General features: G+C 36.6%; 2 protein-coding genes across 3 annotated transcripts; one reads left to right on the top strand and one right to left on the bottom strand.

Annotated features, from left to right (window-relative positions):
* Window positions 1-587: 587 nt before the first annotated feature.
* ddx21 (DEAD (Asp-Glu-Ala-Asp) box helicase 21) lies at window positions 588-6764 on the bottom strand. Its single transcript, XM_072465876.1, has 16 exons — window positions 6656-6764; window positions 5757-5939; window positions 5524-5670; window positions 5373-5448; window positions 5110-5288; window positions 4922-5039; window positions 4642-4827; window positions 3716-3861; window positions 3490-3639; window positions 2181-2342; window positions 1979-2098; window positions 1565-1638; window positions 1327-1486; window positions 1119-1253; window positions 1004-1048; window positions 588-927 (listed from the first exon to the last, which is right to left on the bottom strand). The coding sequence occupies exons 1-16, from the start codon at window positions 6737-6739 to the stop codon at window positions 670-672; spliced, it is 2223 nt and encodes a 740-aa protein (XP_072321977.1). The 5' UTR covers window positions 6740-6764; the 3' UTR covers window positions 588-669.
* A 3634-nt stretch (window positions 6765-10398) lies between these two features.
* On the top strand, window positions 10399-12662 carry mpc1 (mitochondrial pyruvate carrier 1). Of its 2 annotated transcripts, none has more exons than XM_072464481.1 (4): window positions 10399-10593; window positions 11273-11369; window positions 11882-12018; window positions 12127-12662. In XM_072464481.1, the coding sequence occupies exons 1-3, from the start codon at window positions 10519-10521 to the stop codon at window positions 12016-12018; spliced, it is 309 nt and encodes a 102-aa protein (XP_072320582.1). In that variant the 5' UTR covers window positions 10399-10518; the 3' UTR covers window positions 12127-12662. The 2 variants fall into 2 exon arrangements, with proteins under 2 accessions (XP_072320582.1, XP_072320581.1); XM_072464480.1 differs by having other exon boundaries at window positions 11882-12014; window positions 12120-12656.
* The last annotated feature ends 469 nt before the right edge of the window (window positions 12663-13131 follow it).

The following is a 13131-nucleotide window of genomic DNA, read 5'->3' as shown; positions in this document are numbered from 1 at the left end:
GATGAATGTTCAGGTCAACTTCACTTTTGCCTCCAGAGTTTAGAATATGTACAAACTTTTAAAGAGTTTATTATAGACAGTTGTAATTAATTAGCTTTAAGATTTCAGAAGCTGAGCAAGCAGGGGCCTGGTTAGTGACTCTTGGGAGACCACTGGGATGCCCCGGGTGAGTTTGGGGCAGCAGTGGCTCTATTGAGCGCTGTCGCTGTGTCCTTAGGAGACACTTCATACACATTGCCTTGTATGAATCTGGTGTGTGCATGAATGGATAGAGCGGGTCAGAGCAGGGGCTGATGGCAGACTGGCAGCCTCACTTCCATAAGTCTGTCTCAGGGCAACTGTGAATACTATAGCTTCCTCCCACTAGGTGTGGAGTGAAATACATGATTGATCACGGACCAAAAAAGCATTACATACATTTAATCTATTGTTTCAATTAAAAATGAATGGCCAATGTTCTTTAAACATATAAATCACTTGATGAATTGTTTGTTTATATTTCAATAAAACCTTCAGGAAAATATACAGTACATAATACACATGTTTTGAACAGTGTACATTGTAAAAAAGGAAAGTTGATATTCGTAAGCTTTTATGATCGTTTATGAAAACCTTTAACAGAGACTTTGAAAAGGGCTAATGGAAGTACAGTAATCATCAGTCCACAGATCAGTAATCAAAGGCCTGGCTGAAGCTACGCTTCTGTCCTCCTCTGTTGTTGCCATAGCCACCACTGCCGCTTCGGAAGCCCCCGTTTCGGAAATTTCTGCCTCTTCCTCCTCTGAACCCTCCGGATCTGTCACCGCGGTTACCACTGCCGTATCCACCGCCATATCCACCGTCTCCACGACCACCTGGCTTCTCCTCCAGTTCAGGAAGCTCTGTTGCTATAGTCAATTGCCAGCGCCGACAATCTGCCCAAGACTCCTATTGAAAAAAACAATAAAAAGTTATTATAAAGAGGCCACAGCCTTCAACTGAATAAAAGCTTTACGTGTCTCACCTGAATCTGCTTGACTTGGTCAACTGGGACGTCAAAACAAACTCCCTGTTGATAAAAACAAAAATATGGTTTGCGAATTGACTGTACAGTTTCAGTGTGTTTAGGAAAAACATACCATTTTTCCTTTCAAAAACGTCATTCTGTGAATGTGATTCTCAATCTCTTCTCCAAGTTGTTCTTTGATGTTTCTCCATGCATAACCTAGATTGTGCATTTCTTGTGAACACACCAACTGGATAGTTGTGTATCCCTAGCAAAGCAGTAAAACATAAACAATGAATAAATAACCTCATCAGTAACAAGAAAATTCTATATTTTCTTACGGCATCAGAGTTCAGAAGTGAACGCTGTTCTAGACTCGTAGCTCCAGAAATATGGGCCAAGGCGGCTGCCAGTGCCTCAACAGCTCCTCTTTCTTCAATTAGACTTTGAGCTGATTCTCTGAAATAAGCAATTGCTGTGACAGGCACCGAATCCAAGAACCTGAATATTGAAGGAACAATCATTATCTCCTACTCAACTGTAAATCTTATTCATTATTCCTGTTTCTGAAGTATGCACCTGACTGCATCCTTGCTGGAAGATTTGATGATGTCGTTGGCAGTTGGAACACCAACTCGTCTAAATGAGATGCACTGAAAAAGAAACAACAATCCTGATGAGGAAATGACAAACACGTTTTTGTTTTTTATGGAAGATTCCAATATAACGGTCCATCTCCCGTCCTAATTGGAAAATTTGTTTTTAGTCCATCAATTAAGTCTAAGAGTCCACAAACATTCTGTGGACTTTATTATTGAACTTACCAGCTGGACCTGAAATGCTACATGAAAGGTTACATGAAATATGTACTTAAGAGCCCAAATATTGACATTTTATTATACCAGAGAAGAAAGACTAATTGTACTAATTACAAGGGCCAGGTTCCTCTCATCAGTATAATAATTAAATGCTTAACTTAAAAGGTAAACTTACAGCTTTGTTTTCTACATGGCGCAGTTGGTCCTCTTCTTTTCTCTGGTAGAAGCAGATGCACACTCCAGTTCGACCAGCCCGGCCTGTACGGCCTGAACGATGAATGTATGACTCTACATCCTGGCAGAGAAATCCACAGTTTAAATGAAAGTAACCACAACAATTCCATTGCTTCAACTGTGTCTGATTAAATATAAAGTACCTTTGGAGGTGAACACTGAACTACAAGATCCACTTCTGGGATATCCAAACCTCGAGCAGCAACATTTGTCGCAACAAGAACCTCAAAAGCTCCATTCCTGAATCCTTTCAGTGTCATCTCTCTTTGTTTTTGAGGAATGTCTCCATGAAGAGTTTGAGAACTCTATGAACATAAAAAGGGAGACATTTACAAAGGGAGATGCACCATTAGCTTCACAAGCATATTTATTAGGGCTGGGCATAACAACAAGTTATTGCCGCAATAATGCATAAATAGATGAATTGCGATTAATTCTTTGGTTGCACAATAAAGCAAGTCTTGCTTTCCCTTTTTCCTCTGCCGCATACTCATACACTCTGCCGCGCTCACACACAAAACTTGGGCTTGAGCACTAAACACGAGGAGAGCCCACTGTACAGACATAATGATATTCGATATAATATTGAATTGTTCAATACGAGTGACGATTCAATACACAGGTTCACTTGATACGCAAGCGTTGCTCCATGCGCACTGTGTTGTCATATATTTTGGAAAGGAAAAGGTTAGACAGCTGCTGTATTTTAACAGCGGCAGGTTTTATCTTTCAGTTAATTTGTATTTTAAGTTGATTCAAGTTGACTCAAGTTGACGTGAGTTCATATTTTTGAAAGACAATAATATGAACTTCTTAAGACTCAAGAATTGCTCAGCAATAATAATAATAATCATCCTCATAATCAGTGTTCCACCAATATGGAAATTTTGGGCCGATACGATGTTATTGGAAACGCTACTTTGGTTTTGAACACTTTTTTTTGCTGTATTTTATTTCTATTTAAATAAAAATTCAAATAGTGTCTCAAAAACCTTGCGTTTATCGCGGGTCACAGGTGAATGCTAAATTTCAATCTAGAACTTTTCTAGAGCTTTTAAATGTCTGTAACTTTGTCATTTGTGTGTATTTTGGCTCAGAATAAAGACTTAAAAGTTTAGTCTGTTCTGAATATAGCAGCAGGACGCATCTGTCCACAGAGCTGTTGTTTTCTTCATTGTTTCTGAAGGGACAGCAGAGAACCCTTTACTAATGCGCAACATTGCAGACTGCTATCTGTGTTTTTTGGACTGAAACGGATATTACGCAATTACATGAATATCGGCCGATATATTGGTGCACCTAAAATAATATAAAATTACCATTATTATGGTTAATAAGCAGTTGATTAGCCGGCACAACATTTTTTATTGCCAATTCTGACTTGGTGTAGAGGAAACCCTGCAATCGCTTTGTGCCTTTTCTAAACTGGCATTAAATGAAAAAGTTGTGTACCTGTTTGATGGATGCATTCATTGAAAGCTCATTGACATCCTTCTTGGTCTCACAGAAGATGATCGTTCTTCCATGGCTGCCACTGTAAACTTGAATAACATCTCCGATCACAGCAGCTCGTTGTGACCAATGACATGCAATAGCCAAATGCTGAGAACAAGGAACAGGAATTATAATGTGTGCACTGTACTTTCAAGAAAATTGATCTATTTTCCCACACACTCACTTCAACTGTTGTTGCCGCTTTCTGCATTTTCTTGCCAATCAGGTCGACGTGTTTACAGTCAGGTCTCATGTATTTCTTTGCGACTTCGTAAACCCACTGAGGGCATGTGGCTGAGAACAGCAGTGTCTGCGGATTGGAGTCAGAATCTACAAAATAAATGGTCACACACACATTTATACACCTGTGTAATCAGCCAATGAGAACATGGTAAATTAAGTGTCTTGCATTGTCATACAATGACCGTGTGGATCTGTGGCAGCTCAAATTAAACTTCCAACCTTTGAGACACTCGTTATGATCGCAAACAGATTCTAAAACACTGGCTACTGGGTGCCTCACGATACAATACGTATTCTGATACAGGGCCCCCGCTATGATACCCGATACACAGAATGTAATACGACACGCGTCCTGATTCATGAATTTCCCTTAAAACCAGTGTTAAAAGTTGACTAAAATTATGTTTTGATTAAGAAGATTAGCAAAATACTAAATTTCATGTTCAAGCAGTCTTCAATATCAGAAAACTATGATTAAGTCAATTTTCAGCTCCTCAGATTCAGCCAGCAGTCTGTAGGTTCAGAAGTTTAGAACAATTTCTAATGACTTCATGTTGTTTAAATTTATCACGATAGGCATCTCCGTATTGATGTGTGCGTGTTGCCTAGAAGTCCGTCACAATATAGCTATATCAAGCACAGCCCTACTGGCTACAAGTGTGTGTTATAAGATAAGAGAACCTTAATTTCCCCAAATACTTGAATCTAACCATTTAAATAAATTATTAGAATAATAAATACAACACGGTGCAAGTAGAATAGAATTATAGGAATACAAAACTTAGTCTATTACTATGTTTAAGTACAGTAGAGCATATAGACTAGTATAAATGTCAGTAAAGCAATTCAAATTATAACAGTATATACCTTTTTGATAAGAAAATGACAATATCTCTTCAACTTGTTCAGCAAATCCCATGTCCAACATTTGGTCAACTTCGTCAAGAACAACATGTTTTAGTTTTGAAAGGTCCAGCTTATTGTTCTGAAGGTGGTCCTTAATGCGCCCAGGTGTCCCCACCAAAACGTCAATACCATTACGAATAGCATCAACTGCAAAGAACAAATTACACATAATGCATAAATAACTACATGTATAATTTAAGAGAGCAGAAGCAATGTAGTCAAGAACAACCCCAAAACGTACGTTGTGGGTTGTATGAGCTCCCTCCATAGAAACAGGCAATGGACACTCTCTTGGCAACGTCTTTGAAGTCTTTTGCAACTTGGATGGCCAGCTCTCTGGTTGGTGTCAACACTAATACCTACAATACAATACAGTACAAAAAGTATTAGTAAAAATGTGCTTGTAAGAAATCGATGTTTCAAGTTTACCTTTGGAGCACGGCCGCGGGATTTGTCAGCACCATCCTTCTGCAGTTTCTCCACCAAAGGAACAGCAAAGGAGAACGTTTTTCCTGTTCCGGTCCGGGCTTGAGCAATGACATCTTCTCCATCATAAACTGCATCAAAAGTCTTCACCTGAATGTCAAACAGGTATGACACGCCGCGAGCTGGATTTGAAAAAAATAATAGCCACAAAGTGAGTGAGAAATTGGCGGGTGTACGCACTGTGGTAACTTTACTTTACACATTACCTTTTAGCCTATTGATGGTGACCTCGGATATTCTAAAGTTTGAAAAGGCCCCTTCTTTCTGCTCTTGTGTTTCCCCCTAAAAACGACAAAAAAAAAACAATATTTCATACATGACATTGATTTTAAAATTGTAGAGCCTTGTGAGACTTACCACTGCCTCCTTTTCACCATCACTGCCAGATTCCGTACTTGACTGAGATGGAGTTTGAACAGGGGTCATGGCAGGAGTATCAACAAGGGAATGTGCACCGTTTTCTTCTTCTTCAGCAATTGCCATCTTTTCTTTTTTCTTTTTTTTCTAGACAGCCAGCAGTAAGGATCCATGTTTTAATTTAACACTAATTACAAATTCAACTGTTTATAGTCTGGACTGATTGAACTTACCTCTTTTTTACGTGGCTTGGTTGTTTCTTCAGAATCTATGTTGCCATTCATGTCTGTGGCTTCCTCTATGTGGTCCTCTTTTGTTTTTTTTGACTTTTTCTTTTTGGGCGCTGGAGGCTCACAGTCTTCCACCTCCGTAATTTGCTCCTTCTTTTTCTTTTTCTTGCCCTCTTTGCTCTTACTCTAAATTGTCGAAACAAAATGATATGTAACATTTAGATCAACATCTTAAGACAAATAACACTGCCTTTGTACATTGCTTCATTTATAGTCAGTTTACCCAAGTCAATTCTAAAAATATAAAAGCATAATTACCTAGCCCATATTGAAAATCCAGTGGTAGTATTTATAGACAGTGGTTAAAAAACGTTGTTTTTTTATTTTAGGCGCTACAAAAATAAATTGAATTGTACGAACAACTTTGTTTGGTAAACACGTTGCCCAGCTGTGTCTTTTGTTGCGTCATCAATGTGCGCGCACAGTTGAAAACAGATAAGTATCAGCTGTAAATCATACTGTGTTATAACCATGTTATTAACGGTAACTTAATGGTTAAATTATTAAGTCTTAAATATTATTTAGTCTTACATTTCTGTAAGATAATTAATTACACATGTTTTGTTGCCACGTGTTCCAGAAGTTAGCTTAAGCTAGCTGACCTTTAAATACATAGTTCAGCTGTGTTACCAACATTAACAACAGTAGATATATTACTTTAGCTGTTCAAGTAACGTGTGTTTCTAACGACAACCTTTGTAATGTTGCTGTAATCAAGCTGAGACTTCAATTTGTGGCTTGTTGAGCCGCGGTGGACATCTCTGTGTAGCCACATGTTGAAGACACGGCTAACCCAGAGATGCTTCTGGGATTTAAATTGCTTGGCAGCTCATTTTACTCACCACTGAGGGGTTGCACGGTACCGCGGAGTCTACCTCTCCTTCCATTGCTTCGTATGCGTCTTCAAATATGATTTTAGACGGCATTTTCCTCTTTTTCCTCTCTTGCTGTTATCCACCAAATGTGTAGACGAGGCTCACTCACGAGCTCGCGGACCGAAAGGAGCGTACAATTCACGCGAGCGTTGCAGAGTGCTCACGAGACTTCAAAGTACAGTAGCAGGGGCGCATTACCGTCATAGATCCATGCGCATTACTAGGGGCCTCTGACTATATAAAAGCAAAACAACGGTGCATATTTTCTGTGAGTTGGATTGAGTGTAGTGTACTGTTTATCTAGCTGCTCTATTGGTGTAACAATTTATTATTTTTTGTCTTGTTTCCCGTTTATTTATATATCTTTACCCCCTGGAATGTTATTTCATTTTATCTATATTCATCACAAGGATGAACCCAAATGATAACTTATGTTATCATGATGGCCGCATTACTAGGGACCTGTAAACTAGGGATGAACATTTTTGATTGAATGAGATGAGGTTGCCAACACTATGTAATGTAATGTAATGTGATGTAATGTGATGTTTATAGTTCCTGAAAGACTTCTGGCTCTAATTTTATAGTGGCAGAAAACAGGAGCTGTGTGGAAAAGAAGTAAAGGAGACAGACTATATAAGCTTTATGTTTGAGTAATCATATATTATCCTGCAACTGAGGATTGATAGCTCTGAAATTCCAGGGTGGTTTATAATGAACAAAATGTAAAATGATGATCTACTTATGTTAGTATCTTATATTTCAGTCCTATCTGAAAAAAACATATGATTTTGACATCTGATTGGTCCAACATTCTGGTTTAGTCTAACTAATTTAATCCCTGTTCACTCTCGTTAACATGTAACTGATTGTTTGAATGGAAACTTAAAATTAATGTTGTTGATGTTTCTTTTTTCACATCCACCTCTTTAGTTGTAACTCAGCGTTGTGTTCTGGTTGTTAGTGTTGTACAAACAGAAGCTCAGTTTAGGTGCAAAGGTTTTAGGCTGTTTCACAGATAAACAAAGCACAAACTGCTCTGAGTGCAAGGGGTCCAGCAGTATTCCTCCACTAATCAATTTCAAACATTACATCTTTATAATTGAAAAATACAATACAATTCAAATAATAATATATTGGCCATATATAAACATTCCAAAACAAAGTTACTTCAAATGTAAACAAACACATTAAATCAAAATCAAAATCAGAAAAGGTTTATTGCCAACCTATATTTAAAATGAAAAATAAAAACAATTTAAATCTGCTATAGAATAAAAATAAAATATACATAATAATAATAATAATATACATCTATATACACCAAATTTACAGTTGAATTTACAGATGTAGTGCAGAAAGTGAACAGTGCAGTGAGTGATGGATTAAATTATGGTTGAATTATAATTACAGTGACAGGTCTACAATTAATGGTAAAAGCATGGGACAAAACTTGTTGAGAGTTGTTCAAACACAAGGATCTAGCTACAGTTGACAGTGGAACAAGGTGTGTAGTAGAAATGAATGTATTTTTGAGTCATTTCAAATGTTTAATTTACATATGTGTAGAAAACAGTTAACGTAATGAGCTAGTAACACTGTGGTTATACGGACAAAATGTAATTGTCCTTCATTTGTTCTCGCCTAGCTTTTACGTTGGTTAGCACGGAAAATAAGGAATAAAACTCATTTAAACATCAGTTCTGGCCTTCTCAATTTGACTGGAAGCTACAATAATTGGAAGCTATAGTATTTGTGTGTGTGTGTGTGTGTGGTCCACTTCTCAATGGATTTTAACCTGGTTAAATAAAGGTGAAAGCATTTATTAATAAATAGAAAAAAATAGCACACAAGCAAAAAAAAAGTATTTGTAGTATTTGTTGATTTGTTGTCCTTACAGACATTATGTAAAGGACTTAGTGCATATCTGTTCAAGCTGTTGTTCTTCACAAAGCAGTTTGTTGTTAACATGACCCAAAGGAAAGCTGACTTTCTCAAAGTCTCAAGCCCCTCCTCTCAGCATAACCGCGGAGATCATCTCATCATAATACATATTATAGTTAGAAAATGAGGTGAGGTTTCCAGTATTTAGCCTATATGGAGACTATATTTCTTTATTGTCAAAATACTCATCTATATTGCATGATCTAGTCCAGAAATTCTCAAATTGTGGTGTCAATCAAAATATTTGCTGAAGATAAAGTAGATTTAATCTCCATGTTTGTCTTCTTTTGAGTTTGGCCATAGGGCTTTTAGCGTAACAAAGAAGATTCGTTTCAAGGAAAACTCAGTGTAAACAAAAACAGGACAGACTATTACCAGAGTTAGCAGAGTTCTCAGACCAGATCAGCAGATTGAGAATGACTCTTGGATGAGAGGGATGGGTCAAAACGTTTTGTTTTTTCTAAAACAGTGTCCAGATCACTACAACTAAATATTTTTCTACACTGCCCAAAAAAAATAAAGGACAAGAGCAGACATTTTTGTAGCTACAACTATGGCCTGTCTAAGAGTAACTCTTGTCATGTCCAGCATGTGTTACGTTTGTTGTTTTTGTATAGCATTTTGCAAATATGCATGGGGCAGCTGCCTTGCTTAGTGGCAAAGCACATCTATAGCATTGTCCAAGTTTAAACAACCTACTAAAAATGGAAAAACACAAGCGCGCATAATTACATCACACACAGCCTCTAGGCGCGTTCGTGTTGACCTCACGGATGGTTTATCTGCGCCGCTTCTTGATGATGGACAAAAGTTGAAGTGTCGGACCAATGAGAGCGTGGAAAAAAGACCAGAGGTGTTAACCCGGAAACTTCACCGTCGATCGAAACCAATAAGATCTGCCGGTAATATAATAAATCCATGGATCTGCGCAGTTTTTGCTTAGACTGGACGTGTAATCCCACTTTCCCCTGAACGTAGCAGCTCGCCAGGCAAAAAATTCGCATTAATTCGAAATAAAAGCATACAAATGATTAACACACATTTACTATGTCAGTGGAGATAATAAAGTTCGCATTGAGACAAGAATTAAGGCATAATTAGTATTTTAAACGTGCGAACGCATGCGCATAGCGGTAAATGGGTCATTTATTTCTGGGGTCCTCCAGCCACAAAGCTTATATAAATAGGTTAGAGTTACCGTCGCCATGGTAAGCTCTTGTAGCCAACGTCCAGTTCCATCAGGCATGTTGTGTTGGGGAATTCTACAGAACTCGTTCTACAGAACTAAACTAACACAAACTAAGATTCACGTTTTCATCATAATGTTGTAATGAATACTTTGATCATTTTACTTCTTTGTATTTACACTTTATCTAATGCCCATGTTTTACCAAACTAATCTTGAAAAAACTGTTTGTTTTAGGTAATAAATTAATCTTTTATAATAGTGGTTGCGAAACAAACCAAGGACTGATCGATGGTTGTCTCCATATGGTGTTAATGACACACAAACACCTTCATTTTGCATGAAATACATCAGCTAAATGTTTTAATTGAATATTCATGTTCATAATTCGGAGGAAAAAAATGTCCTGAAATACATGGGTAGAGTTGTCTGCATTATTAGAATACTTGTCATTAATTCAAGCCCTTTATCTATGATTTTTATCGCCTGTTTTTACATTGTTTCCTTTTGGAATTGTGCTGCTTCTCCATTCACAAGATGGCCGCTGCCGCTGCCATAGCAACAGAGCCGATGTCTCTCTAGCCTTTATGATATCAGCGTGTGTTGTCATTTGGACCAGTGTCCTCTGCGCTGTAAAAACGGGTCGTCCTTCAAACTTGAAACAGAACAATTGTATTCTTCTGACACGTACACAAAGAAAATGGCAGGGACTATTGCTCGTAAAGCAATTGACCATTTGAAAAGTAAGGAGTTCAGAGATTATTTGACGAGGTATGTGTTTTGTGTTATTTTGTTGCTAATATTTAGCCGATAGCAGCTAGCTACTGTCCTAGCTCATGCAGGGAACAGGTTCACCTACTTGACTAATCTTTAACATCGATGCAATTCACATTGCTCTTTTACTAGAAAAATAAGACAGTTCTTTTAGGTGTAGAAACGACATTATTGCGCATACGTGTTTGTTGCACGAGCTAGTAGCAACCTTGTTTAAATATTTGTTTTTTTGCTGCGTGTATTTGCGCTATAGTAGGTCTAATATTTAACACACAACAAATTGTACATACTTTTTTCATTTTATCATTTGCCGCTCATATTCTATGTTGTGTTCTTTTGGAAGAGGATTTTCTGGGATCGTTATGCTTAATCGTTAAAATATCATTAGCATAACATAATCTTCAATATGATAATTTATTGATATAAACCGTTAACGTTTAATGTTAATGTTTAACATGTTTGAACTTGTATTTATGACCTTTACACGAGTTTATCCCCTTTCAGTATCGCACTGTGGTATTACTCTCAGTTTTCTCATACATCTTGTCCCTTTTTTTCTTGTTAATGCCCTGCAAACCTGGATGTCATCTTAGCACGGTATGAAAAGCACTCGCGTAATCTCATCATATATATAATGATCTTGTTATTACTTTATCTAAACTGGTTGTTTTGTTGTGCAGCATTTCTGGGGACCTGTGGCAAATTGGGGTCTCCCTATTGCAGCCATCACTGATATGAAAAAGAGCCCAGAGATTATCAGTGGCAGAATGACCTTTGGTAAGACACACGAGTGAAACTCAAATGACTTTTACTGCCAGTCCCATGTGTGCCGCTGACATTGAGAATGTTGATGTCATAATATCAACTTTAAATGTTACAAATATTTGTGAGGAAAAGACAATGCAATCCGACAATTATTCACGATTACAGAACACGTGTCCAAAACAACAGTTAAACCTTTCATTTAATTACCTTTGTCTACTCTTAACACATTACTAGTCCTAAATGACTGCATAAGACATCATTTTAATTCTTGGATTGTATAGATTATTATATATATATATATATATATATATATATATATATATATATATATATATATATATATATATATATATATATATATATATATATATATATATATATATATATATATATATATATATTTTTTTTTTTTTTTTTTTTTTACAATGGAACACTCCTGGACAAATGAGGGATTACACCGACCTGAATCAGAACTAATTACGAAGAACACTAGTTAAAGGCTTGTTTTTTGTGTGTTTTTACAGCACTGTCTTGTTACTCACTGTTGTTCATGAGATTTGCTTACAAAGTGCAACCCCGCAATTGGCTATTGTTTGCCTGCCACATAACCAATGAAACTGCTCAATTAATCCAAGGAAGTCGTCTCATCAAATATAAGTAAGTGGCACTTGAATTATTTACCTTAAATGTTTTAATGAAACTATGTGCTCATTGTGTATGAAGTTAAACATAGTATCCATGCTCATATCCATCTTATTTCAGTCTTCAGAAGAAGTCGTCATAATCACTGAATCCTGAGGCTACAGAATGTCCCTGCGTGCCAGAGCTACAGATCTAAACGTTTAAAATGTGTATAATTTACCCTGATCAAAAGTCACATTTAGACAGAGTCTAGGACTACATTCTAGATATATTTGGGCTTTGTAACACAAAATGTACGCAAATATCCAGAAGTTGAGTGATTGTTGGATGCCTTAAATACTCAAGATGGTGGCATAGAACAACTACTTTGAACTATATATATAATACAGGTCATTGGCAACATATTTCTTGCTTCATAATAAATTACATTTTTAATAAGTAAATCATGTCAACCGTAATATGAATTTGAACACACCAGTATGTCAACTGTTAAATAACAAATACTACTACAGTAATGATGAATTAAATAAAGTTATTATTTGATAGTGATTACAATACGTGACGTCTCCTTATGTGTTACTGCTGACCAAATCTGTGTTGACTCATTCACATTAATTTAACATGATTGTGTAAATTGATGCATTTTCTTTGAAAGGGTTGTAATCCAATAAATAAACTTTTAATTATCTACTACTTGCCTACCTACTTGGTGTTTTTTTATCAAACAAATGAATGTATGGAAAACTATATACACATTTATATATATAATATTTATTTTTAAACAATATATGTGTAAACATAACAAAAACTACAACAAAATCCTGACGTTTTACCTGCAAAATAATGCTGACTTCAGGACCACAGTTTACCAGAAGGGGACGGTAACTCCAAGAATTTGGCTGATTTCAGGGCAGAGCAGGGCGCGAGAAACGTGTACTGTATACATATTGAAATTGCTTACACATTAATTATGAATTTTAAATTAATCATGTAAACATATTGACCAAATAAAAAGGCGCTTACAGTAAAAGTTCATTATTTGTTCTTGCCTAGCTCTGACGTTGGTTGAATGACTCGGAATGGAAACAATAAAAGCATCTGTTCTGGCCTTGGAATAAGAACTTTTAAGGAC

This window comes from Eucyclogobius newberryi, unplaced genomic scaffold, assembly GCF_026437365.1.
Source record: "Eucyclogobius newberryi isolate DKJ021-1_F unplaced genomic scaffold, fEucNew1.0.hap1 SCAF_5, whole genome shotgun sequence".
Classification (NCBI taxonomy): domain Eukaryota; kingdom Metazoa; phylum Chordata; class Actinopteri; order Gobiiformes; family Gobiidae; genus Eucyclogobius; species Eucyclogobius newberryi.
Note: the sequence above shows the minus strand (reverse complement) of the source record. Positions and strands in the feature narration are given on the sequence as shown.